Here is a 20862-nt window from a genome sequence, read left to right on the forward strand (position 1 = left end):
GAAGTAGGCAGGGCCCGAGTGCTAAACGACCTTGAAAGCCTTTGCAAGGTTTTGAGGCTTTAACTAGAGGGCAACAGAATGCCTTTGAGTTAAGGCAGAGTGGTGACTTGATCTGATCTGCATCTTGTAAAGATCACTGAGTGTTCAGTGGAGAACGGTTTGGACGGAGGCAGAGTGCACCCAGTGGGACAGGCGTAGAAATCCGGATGGCCTTGCGTGGGCGGGTGAAGATAAGGAAAAATGCATGGACTTGAGAAATTCTGTGTTTAAGGAGGAAGAACCCACAGAACTTGGCAATAGATTCATGTGACAGGTGAGGGAGGAATCAGGTATGACTCTAGGTTTCTGACTTGAACGAGTGGGTGGATGCCGGATGCCAGGGTCGTTTACTGAGCCTGGGGAACATAAGAGCAGAGGTTTGGGGGTTAAAGAAGACTGCATAGGAAAATCGATATTTAAGAGACAAGGAGAACGACTGGGTGAATAATAGAGGTAAGACCCCCAGTTAGGGCGGAGCGGGGCTGGCAACGTTGGGCGCCAAACGTCCCACGCCTTTCTCCTTGCAGACCACGCCGCCAGCTAACTAACGCAGGAAGCCACAGGAGGGAGACCCTGTTCGGCGCTCAGCCTGAGATCGGCGAATACCCACTGGACCCTGTGCACCGAGTCTGCGCAGTCGAGGGAATTCAGGCTCGTGAGATCCCTGCCTCTGCATCTTTTGGAGCACTGCCACGCCGGCAAACGCCACCTTTTCACGCATCCCGCGGCTACGTACTCCCGCCCCGGACGCCGTGGCCGCCCCTTCCGTGTTTTGGTAGCGCACGGGTTCCGTCAGGCGCAGCGGCGATTGGCTGCTAGTTGGCTCGGGGAGCGGCGATTGGCTGTCGCTGGCCGTCGCTCAAGCTCCCTCTCCGGAGATGGTACTAGGTGGAAAGAGAGCTGGAGCGACCTGCGAGGGGAGGGACGGTAAGCCGGGGCTCTCGGGTTGGCTGGGTCGCAGTCGGGGGCTCGCTCTGTGGCGGCTGCAGAAGGTCAGGCTCTTCGGGAGTCGCCTCGGCTAAGCTTCCTCTTGCAGCACGGCCACGCTTGTCTGTCCCGGCGCCCGTAGTGCCCCCGTGCCCCAACCGCGAATCGAACCTCTCTGGCTTCTCGTCTGGGCGCTTAGGTGTAGCCGAGACGCGGGCACCGCAACGCCTCAGAGGGAAGGGTTCCGGAAGCCCGCGGGGCTGGAAGTGAGAAGCTTCACCCGCCCGGACGGGCTCCTTCGAATTCCGACTGTGCCTCAAGGTTTGGCCCGAGCCCCACCGCGTAGGGGCAGCCTTCTGTGTTTCGTCTGCCCTCGGGGATTTCTCTTCCTGATCTCCCTCTTCGGGCGCTTTGTTTTGGTCATTGTCTTCACGCTTCGGAGTCTTACCTCTTGGGCCAAGTTGTGAGTGCTTAGGCGTTTCAGGACCCGGGTCCCCTCTTTTTCTCGAATACTGTTCAGGGTCCATTCGGTGTCTCCCGTTACAGTGTATGCTCCCTTTTAGGTATTTGCTGTTTCTTACTTTTGACTCTTGATGAAAATAAGTGTTGGAAATCCCTTAGGTTGCACTTTTGTTGACTTTTTTTGCAGAGTTGGTGCTTAGGTCATCTAATTCTTAGAAGCAAAGGTACACTTGTTGAGTTCTAGCCATGTATTATGCTAGGTATTTTAATATCGATTATCTATTTTAATCCTTAAATCAATTCATCGAGGTAGTTATAATTTTTCCTATGCCACGTTGGGGAAATTGAGGCTGAAGTGATTTGCTCAAAGTCAGGTAGCTAATAAATGTTGGAGCTGTCTGTCTAACTGTGCGGAATCCGGTCACTTGTGGCTGTGATGTTGGCATCCCAGTTTACATTTCTGAAACAGGTTCAGAGAAGCTAAGTGATTTGTCTGAAATAAAGTAGTAAGTTACAGATTTACTTAAACATTAAAGAGCTCACATTAGATGTGTGCTGGCCCCGTGGATAGACCTGAACAAGGGACAGGCCAGCCCACAGCTTAATTCGAGAAACTGACAAAATAATTAATTCATAAAACGTGTTCTGGTTATTGTGTATACAGATATGACGACTATGGGAAGGAGAAAGTCAGACAAGAACAGGTAAGACAGACAGTTATAGGAATTAAAAGGGAGCCAGACTGCCTGGGTTTGAATTCTGTCTCCATCACTTCCTAGCGTTGTAACCTTGGGTGAATCACTTAACACTCTGAGCCCATTTTCTCATTTGTAAAATGGAGATAATAAATGGTACTTACTCTGCAGCCGATCATGGGGATGGCACAGGACCGGGCAACGTTTTGTTCCATCGTGCGTGGGGTTGGCATGAGCTGAGGACTCACACCATGGCCGCTAACAACAACCTCAATAGGGTTGTTGCATTCGTGAGTTTTCATAAGTGTAAAACTCTTGGAGCAGTGCTTGGCATGTAGTAAACACTTAATAGATGTTAGATTATTTTAGGCAGAACAAAATCATTGAGATAGGAGACTTGAACAGAGACAGCTGGCCCCGTGCCCTTACCAGTGCACAAATTGCCTCATTTGCTTTCTCTGCCTACAGAAAGTGGAACGATGGCCCTGTAGTCATTCTGCTCCAACAGCTCTGCAGGGTTGAAACAAGCAGGCACAAGGAGAGGAATTAAAGAAAGTTGGGAGACAGTGAAAGAAGGAGTCAGGGAGCTTTGCCTAAGTTTCAGGTCATTCTAGATGTCTAATTGGCCTGCCTCGTGAGTCTTACCCACAGTCTGATAACAGGGATGCATCTAGGATATTTGTACTCAGCGTTATGTTTGGCACAGTATAGGAATGCAGACAGGTGTGCTAGGGTGTCTACCCAGAAGCAGCTTATACTGCAGTTGGGTAGACGAGAATGGAACACATAAAATGACCATGAGTGACCCTGGGCAACATAAAATTAGAGGTGAGATTTTATGGTGTCAGCTATGCCAGCCAAAGGAGCAAGAGTAATCACCGAGGTGTAGGGTAGTTTAGCAAGTCTTCTGGAATGTGATCATATCCTGGTATTTATTGGACATCCAGGGTGTACAGAGCTCTGTGTTGACAGAGACTGAGAATTTCCTAGTCTAGGGGAAACAGACATTCCATTGGATTGTAACAATGCGGGTGTGTACAGAGTGCTGTGGAGGCAGGAGGTGGGATATTCCAGCTCTGCCTGGGTGAACTGGGAAAGAGGTGGCCAAGAAGGGGACATTTGGGCTTGAAGTGTGAGTTGCTTTGTCAGAGAATTTTAGAAGAATGTAGTGGAGCCCTGGTGACGCAGTGGTTAAGAGCTCAGCTGCTAACCAAAAGGTCAGCAGTTTGAATCCACCAGCTGCTCCTTGGAAACCCTATGGGACAGTTCTGCTCTGTCCTATAGGGTTGCTATGAGTCAGAATTGACTTGACAGCAATGGGTTTTGGGTTTAGTGTGTTTAGGGACAGGGATGATTGAATCAGAGAGGAAACCAGAGAAGCAGCATGGTGTGGGGCAAAGAGCGTGAGCTTTGTATTGGGATTGGAACACCTTTATACCAAATGAGATACAGTGTGCTGAGGACTCATCACAGGAGTGACACACAGTAGGCCCTCAGTACATGTTAACTTTTTTATCCAGACCCTGTGGAACGGAACCTCCTGCTGAGAATTTAAATTTCCAACAGGTTCCCAGGTGATGCTAATGCTGCTGGTTAGGGACCAAGTCTGAGAGCCACTAGTAGAGCAGTGGTTCTCAAAATTTATTATACGAAGGAATCACCTGGGGATTTGTTAAAATGTAGATTCAGATTCAGTATATCTGAGGCAGAAATGCAAATTCGCGCAGCATGGGTTTGAACTGGAATGAACCGGTTCAGAGCCCTGCAGTGAGGCCCCTTTGAGAAGGGCCTTGCATTGCCATACTAAGTGGACTTGATCGTGAAGGTAGTAGGAGTCAGAGGAGGTTTGGGATTTTATTTCTGGCTTGGGAAGGCTTTCCCTACTTTTCCTAGCCAAACATCATAAAAGTAGTCTACGTTGTCTCCTAATAGGACTTCTCTGTTGGTCTAGGGGGCGCCTAGCGAACCAGTGTACACCCCAGAGTGTCAAGTGTGACTGGGACTCTAAGGAGGGGAAAGGCTAAGGATTGAAGAGGGGTTTTTGTGGTCAGTACTTAGGTATTACACATTGCCGTCGAGTCCATTCCAACTCATAGCAACTGTCATGGATTGAATTGTGTCCCCCAAAAGTATGTATATCAATTTGGCTGGGCCATTATTCCCAGTATTGTGTGATTGTCCACCATTTTGTCATCTGATGTGATTTTCCTTTGTGTTGTAAATCCTGCCTCTCTGATGTTAATGAGGGGGGCTAGGCAGCAGTTGTATTAATGAGGCAGGACTCAATTTGCAAGATTGGATTGTGTCTTGAGCCAATTTCTTTTGGGATATAAAAGAGTGAAGTGGGCAGAAAGACAAGGGGACCTCATACCACCAAGAAAGCAGTGCCTGGAGCAGAGCACATCCTTTGGACTGGAGGTTCCTGCGCTGAGAAGCTTCCAGACCAAGGGAAGATTGATGACAAGGACCTTCCTCCAGAGCCAACAAAAAAAGCCTTCCCCTGGGGCTGATGCCCTAAATTTGAACTTGTAGCCTACTAGACTGTAAGAAAATAAATTTCTCTTTGTTAAAGCTATCCTCTTGTGGTATTTCTGTTATAGCAGCGCTAGATGACTAAGACAGTGATCCTTTAGGACAAAGTAGAACTGCCCCATAGGGTTTCCAAGGAGTGGTTGGTGGATTTGAACTCCTAGCCTTTTGGTAGCTCTTAACCACTGTGCCCCGCACTTAGGTATAGTAGGTTCAAAAGCCTGTACTCGTAGGCGCGGATATTATAGTTGTTGTATTTTCTGGATTTTTTTCCCTTTCAGTATTTAGTAGAGGCCTTTTTCAGAGTTCCTGTCTGTCTTAGAAAACCCCAGTGGTGCAGTGTTAAGAGCTACAACTGCTAACCAAAAGGTCAGCAGTTCGAATTCACCAGGCGCTCCTTGGAAACTCTCTGGGACAGTTTTCCTCTGTCTTATAGGGTCACTGTGAGTCAGAATTGACTAGATGGTAATGGGTTTGGTTTTGGTATGTCTGGGGTGGGCCGAAGGGAGCAGTGCTCCACCCTCTTCCAGGGATCACTATAGTAGGGATAGCAGGAGTCAGTGAGAATCCCCAAGAAGAAACTGACACTTAGGGGACAGAGTCAGGGCTTCTTAGTGTCCCCTCTCTCCCCCCAGAACTTTTGCTTGCAGTCATCCTCTGCTGCTCTGTGTTTTGTTTTAATGAGGGAAACTCTTCTTTTATTCCAGTGTTCCTCAAAGCATGCTCTTGGAACTGCCTGCATCAGAACTACATCGGTGCTGAGTTAAACAGGCAGATTTCTAGGCTTGACCCCAGCCTTCCTCAATCTGGCGGTCCAGGGGAGGGGCTGTGGGGATCTGCATTTGTATGCATGTTAAAAATTGAGACCTTTTAGTTTTTCATTCAGCTTTCTTCAGCAAGTTTTTTTTACATGCCTAAGCACTGTATGGAGCCCTGGTGGCACAGTACTTAAAAGCTTGGCTACTAACCAAAAGGTCGGCAGTTCAAGTTCACCAGCTGCTCCTTGGAAACGCTATAGGGCAGTTCTACCCTGTCCTATAGGGTTACTATGAGTTGGAATCGACTGGATGGCAACAGGTCTGGTTTTTTGGAAGCGCTCTATAGGCACCAGAGATGCAGTATAAGGTAGACAGCTATGATCTCTGCATTCATGGAGCTTTTGTTCCAAGGTAATCTACCTTTTCGTCCAGAGTGTATTCGGGGAGTGGTGGAATAAACAACTGGCCAGGTAAGGCAAAGACTGATTGTGTGGCACTTTGACAGTTTGGCAGGGGAGTTATGACAGGAAGCAGTAAGAAATAAGGGGCTTCTGGGCAAATACGTAGGCTGTGTAGAGTAGAAAGAATATAGACTTTGAGTTGTCCAGACCTGACCGTGCTACACCACTAGCGTGTGGCCCTAGGCAGGTTGGTTAACGTCTTTAACTGGGTTAAAAATAATGCGTGCCTGATAGGGTAGTGTTGGGGATTAAACAACATAATTAAGCAAGGCCCTTAGTATGGTGGTTGGCATATAGTAAGTGTGAAATTAAAAACATAAAGAGTTGTCATCCCCGTTTTTGCAGATGAGGAAGTTTAGGAGTAGAAGGGTTAAGGGACTTGGCCGAGTCACACAGTTAGTAGATGAGGGACAGTGGAGCAGGGATTTGAACTTGGGTTCCTCTCCAAAGCCATCTCTCTGAACCTCAGCACTGTACTGCCTGCCACAGAAATAATTCCTTCTGGGTGGCGTTGCTCTGAAGCTTAATGAGAAAATGTCTGGTAAAGTGCCTCGCTCAGTGCCTGGCACATGCTTAATAATGTTAGTTTTTGTTCTCTCTTCCCAAGAACACCAGACAACTTCCAGGAGTTTGAGGAACTGCTACTTCACTTTTACAAAAAAGTACTCGGTCCTTAGGGTTATTGGAAAAACGCCTGCCGATTCTAGGCAGGCTGCTGCCCTGGCTCTTGACTTGCAGCGGGACTCGGGTGGAATCCTTGCAGCTGTGGATTTCTTCTTCTTGCTCTAGGGCGAAGGCCATGCCGCCCCCTGGGAAAGTTCCCCGAAAGGAGAACCTGGGGCTGCAGTGTGAGTGGGGGTCCTGCTCCTTTGTGTGCTCGGCCATGGAGGAGTTCTGTGAGCACGTCACTCAGCACCTGCAGCAGCACCTGCACAGCTCCCAGGTGGAGGAAGAGGAGGAGGAGGAGGACCCCCTCGGTAAGGGAGCAGGATTGGGGAAGGGCAAATCTGACTTCCTCTCCCAGAGTGAAGGCAGCCTGTGATAATGGTAGTGGTTTATTTTCCTAATTGTGGTTTGTTGTTGTCGTTCGTAAAAACATTGTAGACTTGTAGAAAACTTAGCCAACAAGGATGTAAGGAATGAATCTGCCATCCTACCATTAAGAGGCAATTACGAGCAATACTTTAGTGAACGTCGTTTTTGACCTCTTTCTGCATGTGTATACATATCTAAGATAATAAATATTATTTTATTTTTGAAAACAGCAAAAAAGGATCATTCCGTACAAGCTTTTGGAAGCCTGCATTTTGCACTGTCTGGTAGTGTTTCCCCAACTTTTTTTTTGTTTTTTTAACCGTTACCCTGGTTAGGAATACATTTTATATTGTGACCTGGTACACAAAAGTTACAGAAAAAAAAATACTTGAAGCAATACTTATTCCATGATCTTTGAAACTTCTGTTCTTTTTCATTAAAAAAAAAAAAGGGGGGGGTTGCAGTTCGCTAAATTAATTTCATCACCCACTAATGGGTCACAGTTTGAGAAACTCTGATCTATAGAAAGTGTGAAAGGAGCTCTCCGTCCCTTACCCTCAATTCTGTTTTAAGTCTAGTGAGTATGAATTATAAGTTTCGAAAGTCAAATAATATTTATACAAAAGTGAAATCAGGGAGTGATTATGTGTTTTTAAAGCACTTAATTTTTCAAAACAGGTAAATTCCTATAAAACATTGAAAATATGATGCTTGGAGAAGGATTCATGAGAGAAAGGAAGTGGATTAGATTGGTCAGTGGGACCTTCCTGGGGATGGAAGGAGAACTCTTGATCTCACAGGGAGGAGTGGAGAGTGTCCCATGTTGGGAGGTAGTGCCTTTCTCGGGGAACAGTAGAAGCCCTGAGCCAGAGGTAGTACATGCCAGCCACACTTGCCACCTGAGTTCCTGCCACTGGGCCTTTGCATGCACTGTTATCTCAGCCCAGACGACACTCTTCTTCACCAAGTTTACAACTGCTTATCCTTCAGGTCTCAAGGACACAGGGACAGTTTCCAACTTTTGTGAACATTCTTTTTGATCTCTGTGTGTGTGTGATCAAATTACCTCTGTTTAATACTTTTGTAACATCATGTACTCCCCTCCTTCATAGCACTGGATACAGTTTTATATTTATGAATGTGATTATTTGGTTAATGTTCTTTTTCCCTGACTGACAGCTACATGAGGGCAAGAAATGGGACTCTGTGTTCATTGTCATATCCCCAGTGCCTGGCATTTCCTTGAATACCGGTATTTGCTGAATGAAGTCCTGGTAATTTGATCAGAGCCAGGCCTCCCTTACTCCCTGTTAAGTGCGCAGGTGGAAGGAACGCTGAGGCTTGGAAAGTACCAAGCTCTTCCTTCTCAACCTTCTTCTGCAGAGGAAGAATTCTCCTGCTTGTGGCAGGAATGTGGCTTTTGTTCTCTGGACAGTTCTGCTGACCTCATCCGCCATGTCTACTTCCACTGCTACCACACCAAGCTGAAACAGTGGGGGCTGCAGGCCTTGCAAAGCCAGGCTGACCTCAGCCCCTGCATCCTGGACTTCCAGAGCCGGAATGTCATCCCTGACGTCCCTGACCACTTTCTGTGTCTGTGGGAGCATTGTGAGGTCAGTAGGCAAGCAGTGCCAGTAGTAGGGGTAGAAGTTGGGGGTCTTAACTCAGGATGCCTGGACCCTTTCAGGGATGCCTTGTATCCCCAAGAGTCCTGCTAGTACTTCTCCTCTATTTCTATACAGCCCCCTCCCTCAGACATTCCATCCCCACCCAGTTAATTTGGGAGAGAGCCAAGAAGCCCCTTTGGACACATAGGGATAAGAGTCCCTCCAGCTACCCTCGGTCCTTAACCAAGTTGCCCTGGCACAGAGCTCCTTCGACAATCCCGAGTGGTTCTATCGGCACGTGGAAGCGCACAGTCTGTGCTGTGAATACCAAGCTGTTGGCAAGGACAACCATGTGGTGCTGTGTGGCTGGAAAGGTAGGGCCACTCCTTAACTTCTGGCCTCTGGAGGAAACCCTAGGGGTGCTAAGGTACTAGGGCAGCCAGGGATGGGACCAGTTCTGAAGGTCAAAGTTGGCTTCTGGCTGGGGAGGCTTGGGGGTACTAGAGCCTATTCTGGGGGTTTATAGCTGAATCCTGACTGGGTCTTCCTTCCCAGGGTGTACCTGTACCTTCAAGGACCGCTGTAAGCTTCGAGAGCACCTCCGCAGCCACACCCAGGAGAAGGTGGTGGCCTGCCCCACATGTGGAGGCATGTTTGCCAACAACACAAAGTTCTTAGATCACATCCGTCGTCAGACCTCATTGGATCGTAAGTAATCAGAGAAGGAGGGGCGTGGGTGCAGACTGTCCTGCTTGCGGTGGGGGTCGGGAACATGTTTCCAGGGGAGGTGGCTACTCAGGGTATCTGCCACTTGGCTGCATCTACCTTTAGGGGTCGGCCACCTCCCACAGTCTTCCTGCTGATTCAGGTTCATTGGATGTTTTTATTCAGAATCTACTCTGTGCCATATTATCTCAGTTAATCCTTATAGCAGTCATATGAGGTAGGTTTCTTATCCCCATTTTTGCAGATGATAAAACTGAGGCTCAGAGAGGTTAAGTCACTTATTTGTGATCACACAGCTACTAAGTGCTGAAGTGGGGGTTCTGAGGTTCTTGACTCTTAGCCCCATGCCCTTTCCATAATTCTATGGCCATCCATAGCTCTCTGACCTCCCTTTTTCTTCCTGGGCGGTTCACTTCTGCCTGGGAAGGTTGTCCTCTCCCTGGCTGTCTTTTCTCCTTGTGCTTCCCCCCATCCCCCACAGCCATCTCTTTCTTCTACCTGCCTCAGAGCAACGCTTCCAGTGCTCTCACTGTTCCAAGAGATTCGCCACGGAGCGGCTGTTGCGAGACCACATGCGTAATCACGGTGAGTATCCTGCCACCCCAGCCTCCTTGCACACCCTCCATGGTTCCATGAGCCCTCCAAGCACAGCCTTCTCTCTTCTCCTCAGTGAATCACTATAAGTGCCCTCTGTGTGACATGACTTGCCCGCTGCCTTCCTCCCTTCGCAACCACATGCGCTTTCGCCACAGTGAGGACCGGCCCTTTAAATGTGACTATTGTGACTACAGGTAAGGGGAACCAGAGGCCAGGAGACAGCCTGTGTTCCAAGGTCCCCCATGCCCTCCAACCCCACCTGTCCTCTCCTGGCAGCTGCAAGAACCTGATTGACCTTCGGAAGCACCTAGATACCCATAGCAAGGAGCCAGCCTATAGGTGTGATTTTGAGAGCTGCAACTTCAGTGCCCGATCCCTGTGCTCCATCAAATCCCATTTCCGCAAAGTACATGAAGTGAGTGGGGCTGGGTGACGAGGAATGATTCGCAGAAGTGTGGGGGAGCCCAGGGTGAAGAGCCAGCCTCACCTGTCCCTCCTCTTCCCATCAGGGAGACTCAGAGCCAAGGTACAAATGTCATGTGTGTGACAAATGCTTCACCCGGGGCAACAACCTCACTGTGCACCTTCGCAAGAAGCACCAGTTCAAATGGCCCTCAGGGCACCCCCGTTTTCGGTATGTGTCTCAACCCTCTCCCCTCCCCTCAAGTTCACACACGTTTTTCTCCTGTACCTTTTCAGCAAGTCAGAAACTTTAAACTGGATGGTGCTTTGATGTCTACCATCTCCATCTAGACTCAACCCTGAGAATAGTGGTGGGGCAAGGATTATTTTTCTGATTTTTGAACCCGAGGCACTGTCAGTAAATGGGGCTAAAAGTCCTGTAGCCAGAACTAGAACCTGATGCTTAGCTTCATGGCCTTTTCATAAATCCTTCCTTGACACCCCCACCGTCATAACTCTCTCTCTCTCTCTCTATTTGGGTTGCGTTTCTACATAGAATCTTCTATTTTGATTAATGATCTTTCTATCCTGCCTTTTCTTCTGCATATTCAATAAAAACCTTTTTGGTCTTCAACTCCCATCACTTAGAATCCTAGGACTTCTACCACTCCTCACCTTTGTCCCTTACCTTGCCATCTTCAGGCCATTTTAGCCTCCCTCTGCCTGTGTTTACTAGCCGTTATGCTCCTGCTTCACCAGGTACAAGGAGCATGAAGATGGCTACATGCGGCTGCAGCTGGTTCGCTATGAGAGTGTAGAGCTGACTCAGCAACTGCTACGGCAGCCGCAAGAGGACTCGGGCCTGGGGGCTTCGGTGAATGAGAGCAGCCTGCAGGGCATCCTTCTAGAAACAGTGCCAGGGGAGCCAGGACCTGAGGAAGAGGCTGAAGAGGGTGGGGGTGGTGCGATGACAGCCCTCTCAGCCCCTCAGGACACTCCTAGCCCTGTCATCCATGTGGTGAATCAGACCAATGCCGAAGGTCAGCGAGAGATTGTCTACTATGTGCTGTCTGAAGCCCCAGGAGAGCCTCCCCCTCCCACTGAGCTACCCTCGGTGGGCATCATGGAAAAACTTCAGGGAACAGCTGAGGAGCCCAAGGTCCAGATGGTGTGAAGGCTACAGAGCCTGACCATTCCTACCTCAGGCCTCGAGGTTTGGGCCAGGTGGTGGCAGCATACCTAATGGGCAGCTCTCGTCAATGGATGCCTCTCGGAGTGGTGCTGGGAGCAGCATCCTTCCAGTCTGGACTGGGCTTGAATTATTCTTCTGACTAGGGACTTATTTTGCTGCCAGACCACATCTTGTGGGGATCCTGAGGAGTTTAGATTCTATAAGGGAGACATCATGGCTGTGTGTATTCTTGGTTAGAGGAGATATTATCAGGCTTAACCATAAACCCCCTACACATGCTGGACAGTAATTAAAATCCTTAGTGAACCCACCCTCACTGCCATCTTTAGGGGTACATAGGCCCAGGGATGACCTGTAACTGCCCTACAAGGGCCCTTTCCTTGCAACCAGCCAAGGCATTGAGAACCAGACAGCCGTTTCCTTCTTAAGCGTTCTTCCAGCAACCCCAAGGAGTTTCACGGTTATCCTCAGGGAGGGGATTGGAGGCACTGAGTATGTGTGTAGCAATTGTTTTTTGGTAATAAAAGAAACACTTGAGCTGTTACTCATTTCTTCTTCCTTACGTTTGGTGGCATTTAACTAGGTAGTGAGGAGATACAGCCACCCAGGAGTAGAGTTGAATGATTAGGCTTCTTCGCTTTTCAGTGACTAGGCTTTTTTGGTTTTGTTTTCAACTGTCTTCTTGATCCCTGCCCCTCTTTTGCTGTGACTTCATGTCTTCTCGGAGCATCTGCCATCTCCAGGGAGGTCCCAGGCATTTGGCCACATGTGGGCAGTAACAGCAGTGTAGAATGGACAAGAGTGGGCTCACCCAAGAAGACAGAGCAGCTGACCATGGCCACACCCTCTGAGTATCAAAGAAGGGGATAGGATCTTGATTAGAACTCTGCCTTTAGGGTCAGCGTTCCTTACCTGTGGTGCTGTGGGCTGAGAAGGAAGCAGGGGTGGAGGGTGGGTTGGAGGACATTCCATGACAAGAGAAGCCTCTGTCCTCATCTATTTGGTGGCCTGTTTAGGGGAAGAAGGGCTGGCTATACTTGTTCAGTAGAGGGGCAGGGCATGGATGGTGAAATTAGTGCAAGATCCCAGGGAAGTGAGCCTGGAAATGAGTGGCTTGACTTGTAGAACAATTTTAATTCATGTTTCCAGGCTCCTCCATATCACCATCTCTCTCTCTCTCTTTTTAAAGTTTTATTTATTTTGTTGTTGAGAACATACCGCTATCTCTTGAAGGGGCTTTTGTGGCGGCAAACTAAGACATCCACATTGACATAACCTGAAAGCCCTTGTGATTTCTTGCCTGAATTCCTGTAGCAGCCTCCTAACGTGTTTCTGCTTGCAATCTATCACTCTTCCAATTTATATTCCCTGTCATTAGCAGAATTGGAAAACACAAGTCAGAACCTTAAATGGTCCTCATGTGTGGCCCTTCTTTCTTTCCAGCCTGGTCTCCATGGTCTACTACCCTCTGCTGCAGACCAAAAAGTACCATATCTCTTTGTGTTTGCTTAGAGACCTAGTTTCCTCTGCCTGGAATGACATGCCTGTTTGTAGACATGGTAAACACATCCTTGTTTAAAATACCAGCTCTAGTCACTTCCTTGATGAACCCTTTCCTGGGTAATACTGTCTATGCTTAACTTTGAGCAGCCTCACTACCCTGATGGGCTTCTGTCACTACACTCAATTAGGTCTTTCCTTCTTGTGTACTTCAGGTCCCTTAAAGGCAGGTCATGGGTTTTATTCATCTGTATTCTTAGCACCTGCCACAATGACTGGATTATAGTGGCAACTCAGTAAATGACTGATAGAATTAATGAAGAGATTTTTTTCTTTCCTGACTGTTTCTGCAATAAGCACATAGGGTTTTTATAATAAGACTTAAATCAGGGCCTTTTAAAAAGGCCCAAAAATCCTTTTATGGCAGCTTCCTGTCCAACAATGACCCCTGAGAGGATTTCCTTTACCCTTCCAGAGTGGCAAAAGACCCTAAGAATGGACACAGGGAACTGAGAAGTGTCTGGACAGACATAAAGTGGTTCTTATGTTTCGGGGCTTTGAACCTCTTTGAGATCTAATTAAAAAATAGACACTTTCTTGGGGAAAATTCACATTGAGACATGGTTTTCTAACTTGGTTCCTGGACCTGCCATTCTCTACGAGGCCTCACAACCCACTCTTAACCCCAGCCCATAGATTTGATAATTTAGCTGAAATGGACCAATTCCTTGAAAGACAGACTATCAAAACTCACACAGGGAGAAAGCTGAATAAGCATATATCTATTAAATTGAATCAGTAATAACATTCCAAAAAAGAAAGCACCAGTCCTACACTGTTTCACTGGTGAATTCTACCAAACACTTAAGGAAGAAATGATGTCAATTTTCTGTAATCTCTTCCAGAAAATACAAACTGAGGGAATACTTCTTATTCTGTGAGGGCAGTGCTACCCTAATTCCAAAACCAGATGAAGGAAAACTGCAGACCAATGTCTCTGATGAACATAGATGCAAAAAACTTCAAAAAAAGCAAATCAAATCCAACAACGTGTAAAAACAATCACCGCGACCAAGTGGAATTTACTCCAGATAGACAAAGCTGGTTCAACATTAAAAAATTAATGTAATCTGTCACATCAACAGCTAAAGAAAAATATGATATCAATAAATGCAGAAAGAGCATTGACAAAATCTAACACCTATTTGTGATACAGAGTCATCAGACTAGGAAGATGGGAACTTCCTCAGCTTAATAAAGAACATCTACAAAAAACATACAACTAAAATCATACTTAGTGGTGAGAAACTGGATGTCTTCTCCCTAAGATTGGGAACAAGGCAAGGTTGTCCTTTTTTACCACTCCTATTCAACGTTGTACTGGAAGTCCTAGCTAGTGCAACAAGACAAGGTATTACAGATTGGGAAGGAAGAAATAAAGCTGTCTTTGTCTGCAGATGACATGATTATGTAGGAAATTCCAAAGAATAGACAAAAAATCTAGAACTAATAAGTGCTGTAATCATAGCAAGGTCACAGGATAAGGTTAACATACAAAAGTCAAATTGCTTTCCTATATAACAGCGATAGACAATTGGGATCTGAAATTAAAACCATTACTATTTACATTAGCACCAGAAAGTAAAATATTTAGGCATAAATCTAACAAAATGTACAGGATTTATATGAGGAAAACTACTAAACTTTAATGAAAGAAATCAATATTAAAATGTGAGTTCTTCCCAATTTAACATATACAGTCAATGCAGTCCCAGTCTAAATCCCAGCAAACTATCTTGTGGATATCAACAGAGTCCAAAGTTTATACAGAAAGGCAAAAGACCCAGAATAAACCAGCACAATACTGAAGAAGGACAAAGTTGGAGGACTGACATTACCTGAATTTGAGACTATAAAGCTACAGTAATCAAGACAGGGAGGTACTGGGAAAAGAACAGACAAATTGATCAATGGAACAAAAATAACCCATAAGTAGATCCACACAAATATAGTCAACTCAACTTTGACAAAGGAGCAATTCAAATTCAAAGGAGGAAGGACAGTATTTTCAAGAAATGATGCTGAAACAATTGGACATCCATATGCAAAAAATGAATCTATATACAGTCCTGGAGCCCTAGTGGCGCAGTGATTAAGAGCTACAGCTGCTAACCAAAAAGATTGGCAGCTCAAATTTACCATCTGCTCCTTGGAGACCCCTTGGGGCAGCTGTATTCTATTGTATAGGGTTGCTATGAGTTGTAGTCAACTCAACAGCAATGGGTATGGCATATAGAGTCCTTACACCTTTCACAAAACTCAACTCAAGATGGATCTTAGACCTAAATGTAAACACAAAACTATAAAATTTATAGAAGATAACATAGAAAATCAAGGTGACCTTGGGTTTGGCAATGAGTTTTTAGATACAACATCAAAAACAATCATGAAAGAAAAAATTAGTAAGTTGGACTTTGTTAAAATTAAAAATGTCTGCTCTGTGAAAGACACTATTAAGAGGATGAAGAGACAAGCCATGGACTAGGAGAAAATATTTGCAAAAACACATAAAAGACTTGTGTCTAAAATATACAAAGAACTCTTAAAATTCAACAATAAGGGAGCAACCTAATTTTAAAATGCTTAAAAGGCTTGGACACCTCACCGAAGAAGATACGTAGATAGCAAATGAACGTATGAAAAGATGCTTGACATTATATGTCATTCCAAACCAAACCAAACCCGTTGCCCTTGAGTGGATTCCGAATCATAGCAACCCTGTAGGGCAGAATAGAGCTGTCCCATAGGGTTTCCAAGGCTGTGATCTTTACCTGAAGCAGACTGCCACATTTTTCTCCCATGGAGTGGCTGGTGGACTTGAACCGTCAACCTTTCAGTTAGCAGCCAAGTCCTTAACCGTTGTGCCACCAGTGCTCCTTAGATGTCCTTAGGGAATTGCAAATTAAAACGGTAATGAGATGCCACTATATGCCTATTAAATAACCCTAACCTAGTGCCGTCGAGTCGATTAGAATGGCTTTAAAAAAACAAAACCTGACAATACCAAATGCTAGTGAGAACACAGAGCAACAGGAGAGCTCATTCATTGACTTGGGGTGGCGGGATGCAAAAGGGTACCATCACTTTAGAAGACAGTTTGTCAATTTCTTAGAAAGCTGAACACAGTCATACTTTATGATCCAGAAATCATGCTCCTAGGTTACCTGTTATGGATTGAATTTTGTTCCCAAAAATGTGTTGTAAACCCTAACCACTATACCTATGGTTGGAAACTCTGGTGATGTAGTGGTTAAGAGCTATAGCTGCTAACCAAAAGGTCAGCAGTTCGAATCCACCAGGCGCTCCTTGGAAACTGTGGGGCAGTTCTACTCTGTCTTATAGGGTCACTATGAGTTGGAATCAACTCGACCACAATGTTTTTTTTTTTTTTTTGGTTTATGCCTGTGGTTATAATCCCATTTGGGAATGGGTTGTCTTTGTTATGCTAATGACCAGGATTAGTGTAGAGTGTATCTTGAGTCAATCTCTTTTGAGATATAAAAGAGATTAAACAAAGGAGCAGAAGAGAGATGGGGAAGAGGAATGCCAAGCCACATGAAGATTGCCCAGGAGCAGAAGCTCAGAGACAAGGATCTTCCTCTAGAGTTGACGGAGACAGAAAGCTTCCCCCTAGAGCTGGCACCCTGAATTGGGTCTTCCAGCCTCCTAAACTGTGAGACATTTCTGTTTGTTAAAACCATCCACTTGTGGTGTTTCTGTTACAGCAGCATTAGATAACTAAGACCCAAACGAGCTGAAAACCTGCACACAAGTGTTTATAGTGGATGTATTAATAATCACCAAGAGCTGAATGCAACCAGGATGTCCTTCAATAGGCGAATGGATAAAAATAAATGAATTATTTAACCCACAAAAAGACATGGAGGAATTTTAAATGCATATTGCTAAATGAAAGAAGCCAGTCATGTGGCATATGAAGAAGCTATATGAAAGAAGCTACATGTATGATTCCAGCTATATGACATTTTGGAAAAGGCAAAAATCATAGAGACAAAAAGATCAGTGGTTGTTGGAGCGAGTCTGCCTGAGGTCTCTGGCAGATCAGCGAAGGTAATCAGTGTATGTCCCCCTCCACATGCCAACTTGGGTGCCCAGGCCCATCTTCACTGCCTACTTCAGGGAAGTCAGTTGAGGTGGTGGGCTCTGCTGGGCAGAGGGAGGGATAAGGGCTTGGTCAATCTCGCTCTTTATCCACTCCTTTCCGGGCCTGGGCTGCATCTCTCCAAGTGGCCAGCAGAGGGTCCTTACGCTGACAACCCTTAACCCTTTGATGTATAAATTATTATTATTAATTTTTTTGGTGATGCCATGTTTTTCCACTAGTGGAATGGATGTTGAATCATTGTTGGTAGTTTTTATTATGTGAAAAAATGGGGTGCTAGTTGGAAGAGGACACAGACCCATGTTCCATGAAACACATCACGCACAAGGGACATAGGGGTCCCATGGTGCATCACACTTCCTGGTTACACTTGGGCCACAAATATCTTACTCAACTTTCCAAAATATACACAAAATCCTATATAAACTTTGCACTTGCTGCACACGATTGTTAGCAGTGTGATTTAGAGTGGGCCATATCGGTACCATGTTTCATGAAGCACATCACATTCGTGGGACATATTGGTTCCACGGCCCAGGAAGTGGATCACAAACTTTCACCCCCAAAATAACTCATTTACTTGAATATTTCTGAATGCCAGTAACCATACCTTCCCAATAACACAAAGGAAATAGTAAGTGTACTTGCAAGCCTTATCTTGCAGTACAGAAGCCAAAAGACACAAAAATTTCACACAATCACTCCTCCGGAAAGCATCCTCTCATACGAATGGCTGTCACCACTCAAATGTGGTGCAGACCAACTGCCTTGTTTTTTACGCAGTTGCATCAGTATCTACTAGGATGCCAGAACATTCTAAAGTGGCTCAAATGCCTGCCAATAAACCTCCAGGGACAGAAAAATGTAACACGGGCATACATACCCCCTGGTCCATGAAAGGGCTAAAGTCAGTCTGTCCAGAGACAGAGAGTCTGTTCATGGTGGGCGAGGGAGGGTGGGGTGGTGGAAGCGGAATTGAGTCAGTTCCAAAGCCCCATTCGAACGCCTAACAAGGTCCTGGAGCACCCTGCTACTCTCTTCTTTCCATAGGCCCACAAAGCTCCTTACCAACTGCTTCTCCCACAAATCCCTGACCAGAGCAGCAGATTAGCTCCGGCACTGAGCTGCGAAGGGAATTTTCAGCTCCTGCCTTGCTCCTCTGAAGCCAATTATCTTCAACTTTACATGCTGGATCTAGAGAACCTGCCCTGGGTGGAGGCTTTGTTTACATGCTAGGGGGTGGGGATGAAGGGGTGTGAGTTGGGGAAGGAGCCTAGACAAAGGGGAGAATCTGCTCTGAACGGGGGTGTGAGTGTGTGAGTGTCTACTTGGGGAAATGGGGGAGGGTCTGTTTGGGCATTGAAAGAAAGCCTGTGGTGGGGAATAGGGGGTTTGTTCAGAGGATGGCGAGGTCTAGACTGGGGAATGAAGGGTCTCCTGAGCAATGGTTCTCAAAGTGTGGTTCCTAGACCAGCCCCATCGGCATCACCTGGGAAGTTATCAAAGATGCAAATTCTCTGGCCCTATCCCAGACCTATACTGAATCAGAAACTCTGGGAGTGGAGCCCAGGAATCTGTGTTTTAACAAGCCCTCCAGGTGACTCTCATGTGTGCTGAAGTTTGAGAACCGCTGCTCTTGAGTAACAAGGTGGGTCTATTTTAGGTCCATCCAGTGGGATATGTGGTGGGAGTAAGGGAGTATCTCCCGGAATGGGAGGGTCTGTCCTAGCGGATCTCCGGGAAGATAGAAAGGTTCTATATCCTAGGACAGGACGAGAAGAGGTCTACTTAGGGGAACGGAGAAGGATCTGTTCTATAAAATGGGAAAGCGACAGTACTGGGGGATGAGGAAGTTTGGCATAGTAGAATCAGTAAGACGAGGATTTGAATCTCTGGATCCTCATTCCAGCTGTGTGAACTTGTACTTAATATTTCTGAGCTTCAGTTTCCTTATCTGAAACCTGGGAAAATAATACTGGCCTCGTAAAGTTGTTGTGAGGACTGGTTAGACAGTTCGATCAACAGTATTTGTTGGGCGCATTTTCTATGTAAGAGCTCTGGGGGTGCAGCAGAGAAAGAGACAGACCTAGCCCCCTCCTCAGAGAGCACAACTCCATGCTGGGTGCCTAGCACATAATAGGCACTCAATAAATGTTGTTTTCCCTCCTTCGCAAAGGAAATGGGAGGTTCTTCTGGGGAAAGGGGGTGAGCCTGAACCATGGTAAGCCTGACCTGGCGAGTAAAGGTGTAGATCTATTCCTGAGAACAAAGAATCATCATCTAATACTAAGCACCTGGACTCTTGAGCAGGGACTCTGGGGTTGAAGCCCTGCTCTACCACTACTAGGTGTGTTCCCTTTGGCATACTGCTTAACCTCCCTAGGCCTCAGTTTCTTCATCTTTAAAAAGGAGATAATAAAAACCTGCCTTATAGAGCTATTGTGAGAATTAAATGAGATAATGCTTGGTACATAGTAGTTGCTTGATGAATGCAACTGTTGGTGGGTTGGAGGAGTCTGTAGTATAGCATTGGAGAATGGAAGGTCCATCTCCATTCTGGGAGAATGGGAAGGTTGGTCCTGAGGAATGGTGGTGATGTGGGGCATGGAGTTGGGGGAAAGGTAGGGAAGGCTGAATCCCAAACCCAGATAAACCTTACAGTGACAGGATGGGAGCTGTAGACGTCCTGCAGGGGCTGCCAGCCACTAAGACTGTGGAGAGGCCAAGGTATGGGGGCTGCGGGGGAGAACCTTGACTACTAGTAACCTCAGACTGTGCGGTAAGGAGAAGCCTCAGGGTGGCAGCAGCGGCAGCAGCCTCCCCTCCCACTCTTCTCTGCTGGGTGACAGGTGGGAGCTTAAACACTCAGGTCATGTGTCTCATATCTTGATTGGCTAACCTACTAACCCCTTGAAGACACAGAGGCTGGGGCCAGCAGGGGCCAAGAAGAATTACCTAAGAAGGGGGTAGAGCAGGGGAAAGTCCCAGGGTGCTCGGGGACCTACATTGGAAGTGAGTGAGGGTGAGAACGCAAATGCGTATGAACTGGCATGGCATTGTGTGTGAGCCTGTGTGTGGTCTTTGCATAGTCAATGAAACACAGCTAAACAGCTTTCTGGTATTCTCTGCTTTCAGCCATGATCCATCTGACATCAGCAAAGATATCCCTCCTTCCACGTCCTCTGCTGAATCCGATTTGAATTTTTGGCAGTTCCTGTTGGTGTACTGCTGCAACTGCTTTTGAATTACCTTTAGCAAAATTTCACTTCCTGTGATATTAATGATATTGTTTGATAATTTCTGCATTCTGTTGCACCTCCTTTCTTTGGAATGGGCACAAATATGGATCTCTTTTTTTTTTTTCCAGTCAGTCGGCCAGGTAGCTGTCTTCCAAATTTTTAGGCATAGATGGGTGAGTACCTCCAACACTGCATCCGTTTGTTGAAACATCTCAGTTGGTATTCTGTCAACTCCTGGAGCCTTGCTTTTTGCCAATGCCTTCAGTGCAGCTTGGACTTCTTCCTTCAGTACCATCGGTTCTTGATCATATGATACCTCCTGAAATGGTTGAACATCGATCAATTCTTTTTGGTACAGTGACTCTGTATATCCCTTCCATCTTCTTTTGATGCTTCCTCTGTCATTCAGTATTTTGTCCACAGAATCCTTTAGTATTGCAACTCGAGGCTTGAATTTTCTCTTCAGTTCTTTCAGCTTGAGAAATGCCAGGTGTTTTCTTCTTCCCTTTT

The 20862-nt window shown here is 46.3% G+C and overlaps 1 protein-coding gene across 6 annotated transcripts; it reads left to right on the forward strand.

Moving 5' to 3' along the window:
* Window positions 1–863: 863 nt before the first annotated feature.
* Window positions 864–12508, forward strand: HINFP (histone H4 transcription factor). Of its 6 annotated transcripts, XM_049857262.1 has the most exons (11): window positions 1259–1287; window positions 5822–5880; window positions 6661–6848; window positions 8290–8519; window positions 8776–8887; window positions 9069–9221; window positions 9747–9824; window positions 9910–10030; window positions 10113–10251; window positions 10346–10470; window positions 10998–12508. In XM_049857262.1, the coding sequence occupies exons 3-11, from the start codon at window positions 6671–6673 to the stop codon at window positions 11410–11412; spliced, it is 1551 nt and encodes a 516-aa protein (XP_049713219.1). In that variant the 5' UTR covers window positions 1259–1287; window positions 5822–5880; window positions 6661–6670; the 3' UTR covers window positions 11413–12508. The 6 variants fall into 6 exon arrangements, with proteins under 6 accessions (XP_049713220.1, XP_049713216.1, XP_049713215.1 ...); XM_049857259.1 differs by lacking the exon at window positions 5822–5880 and having other exon boundaries at window positions 868–1287; XM_049857258.1 differs by adding an exon at window positions 868–966 and having other exon boundaries at window positions 1076–6848.
* The last annotated feature ends 8354 nt before the right edge of the window (window positions 12509–20862 follow it).

The sequence above is a fragment of the Elephas maximus genome, chromosome 17 (assembly GCF_024166365.1).
Source record: "Elephas maximus indicus isolate mEleMax1 chromosome 17, mEleMax1 primary haplotype, whole genome shotgun sequence".
NCBI classification, from domain to species: Eukaryota; Metazoa; Chordata; class Mammalia; order Proboscidea; family Elephantidae; genus Elephas; species Elephas maximus.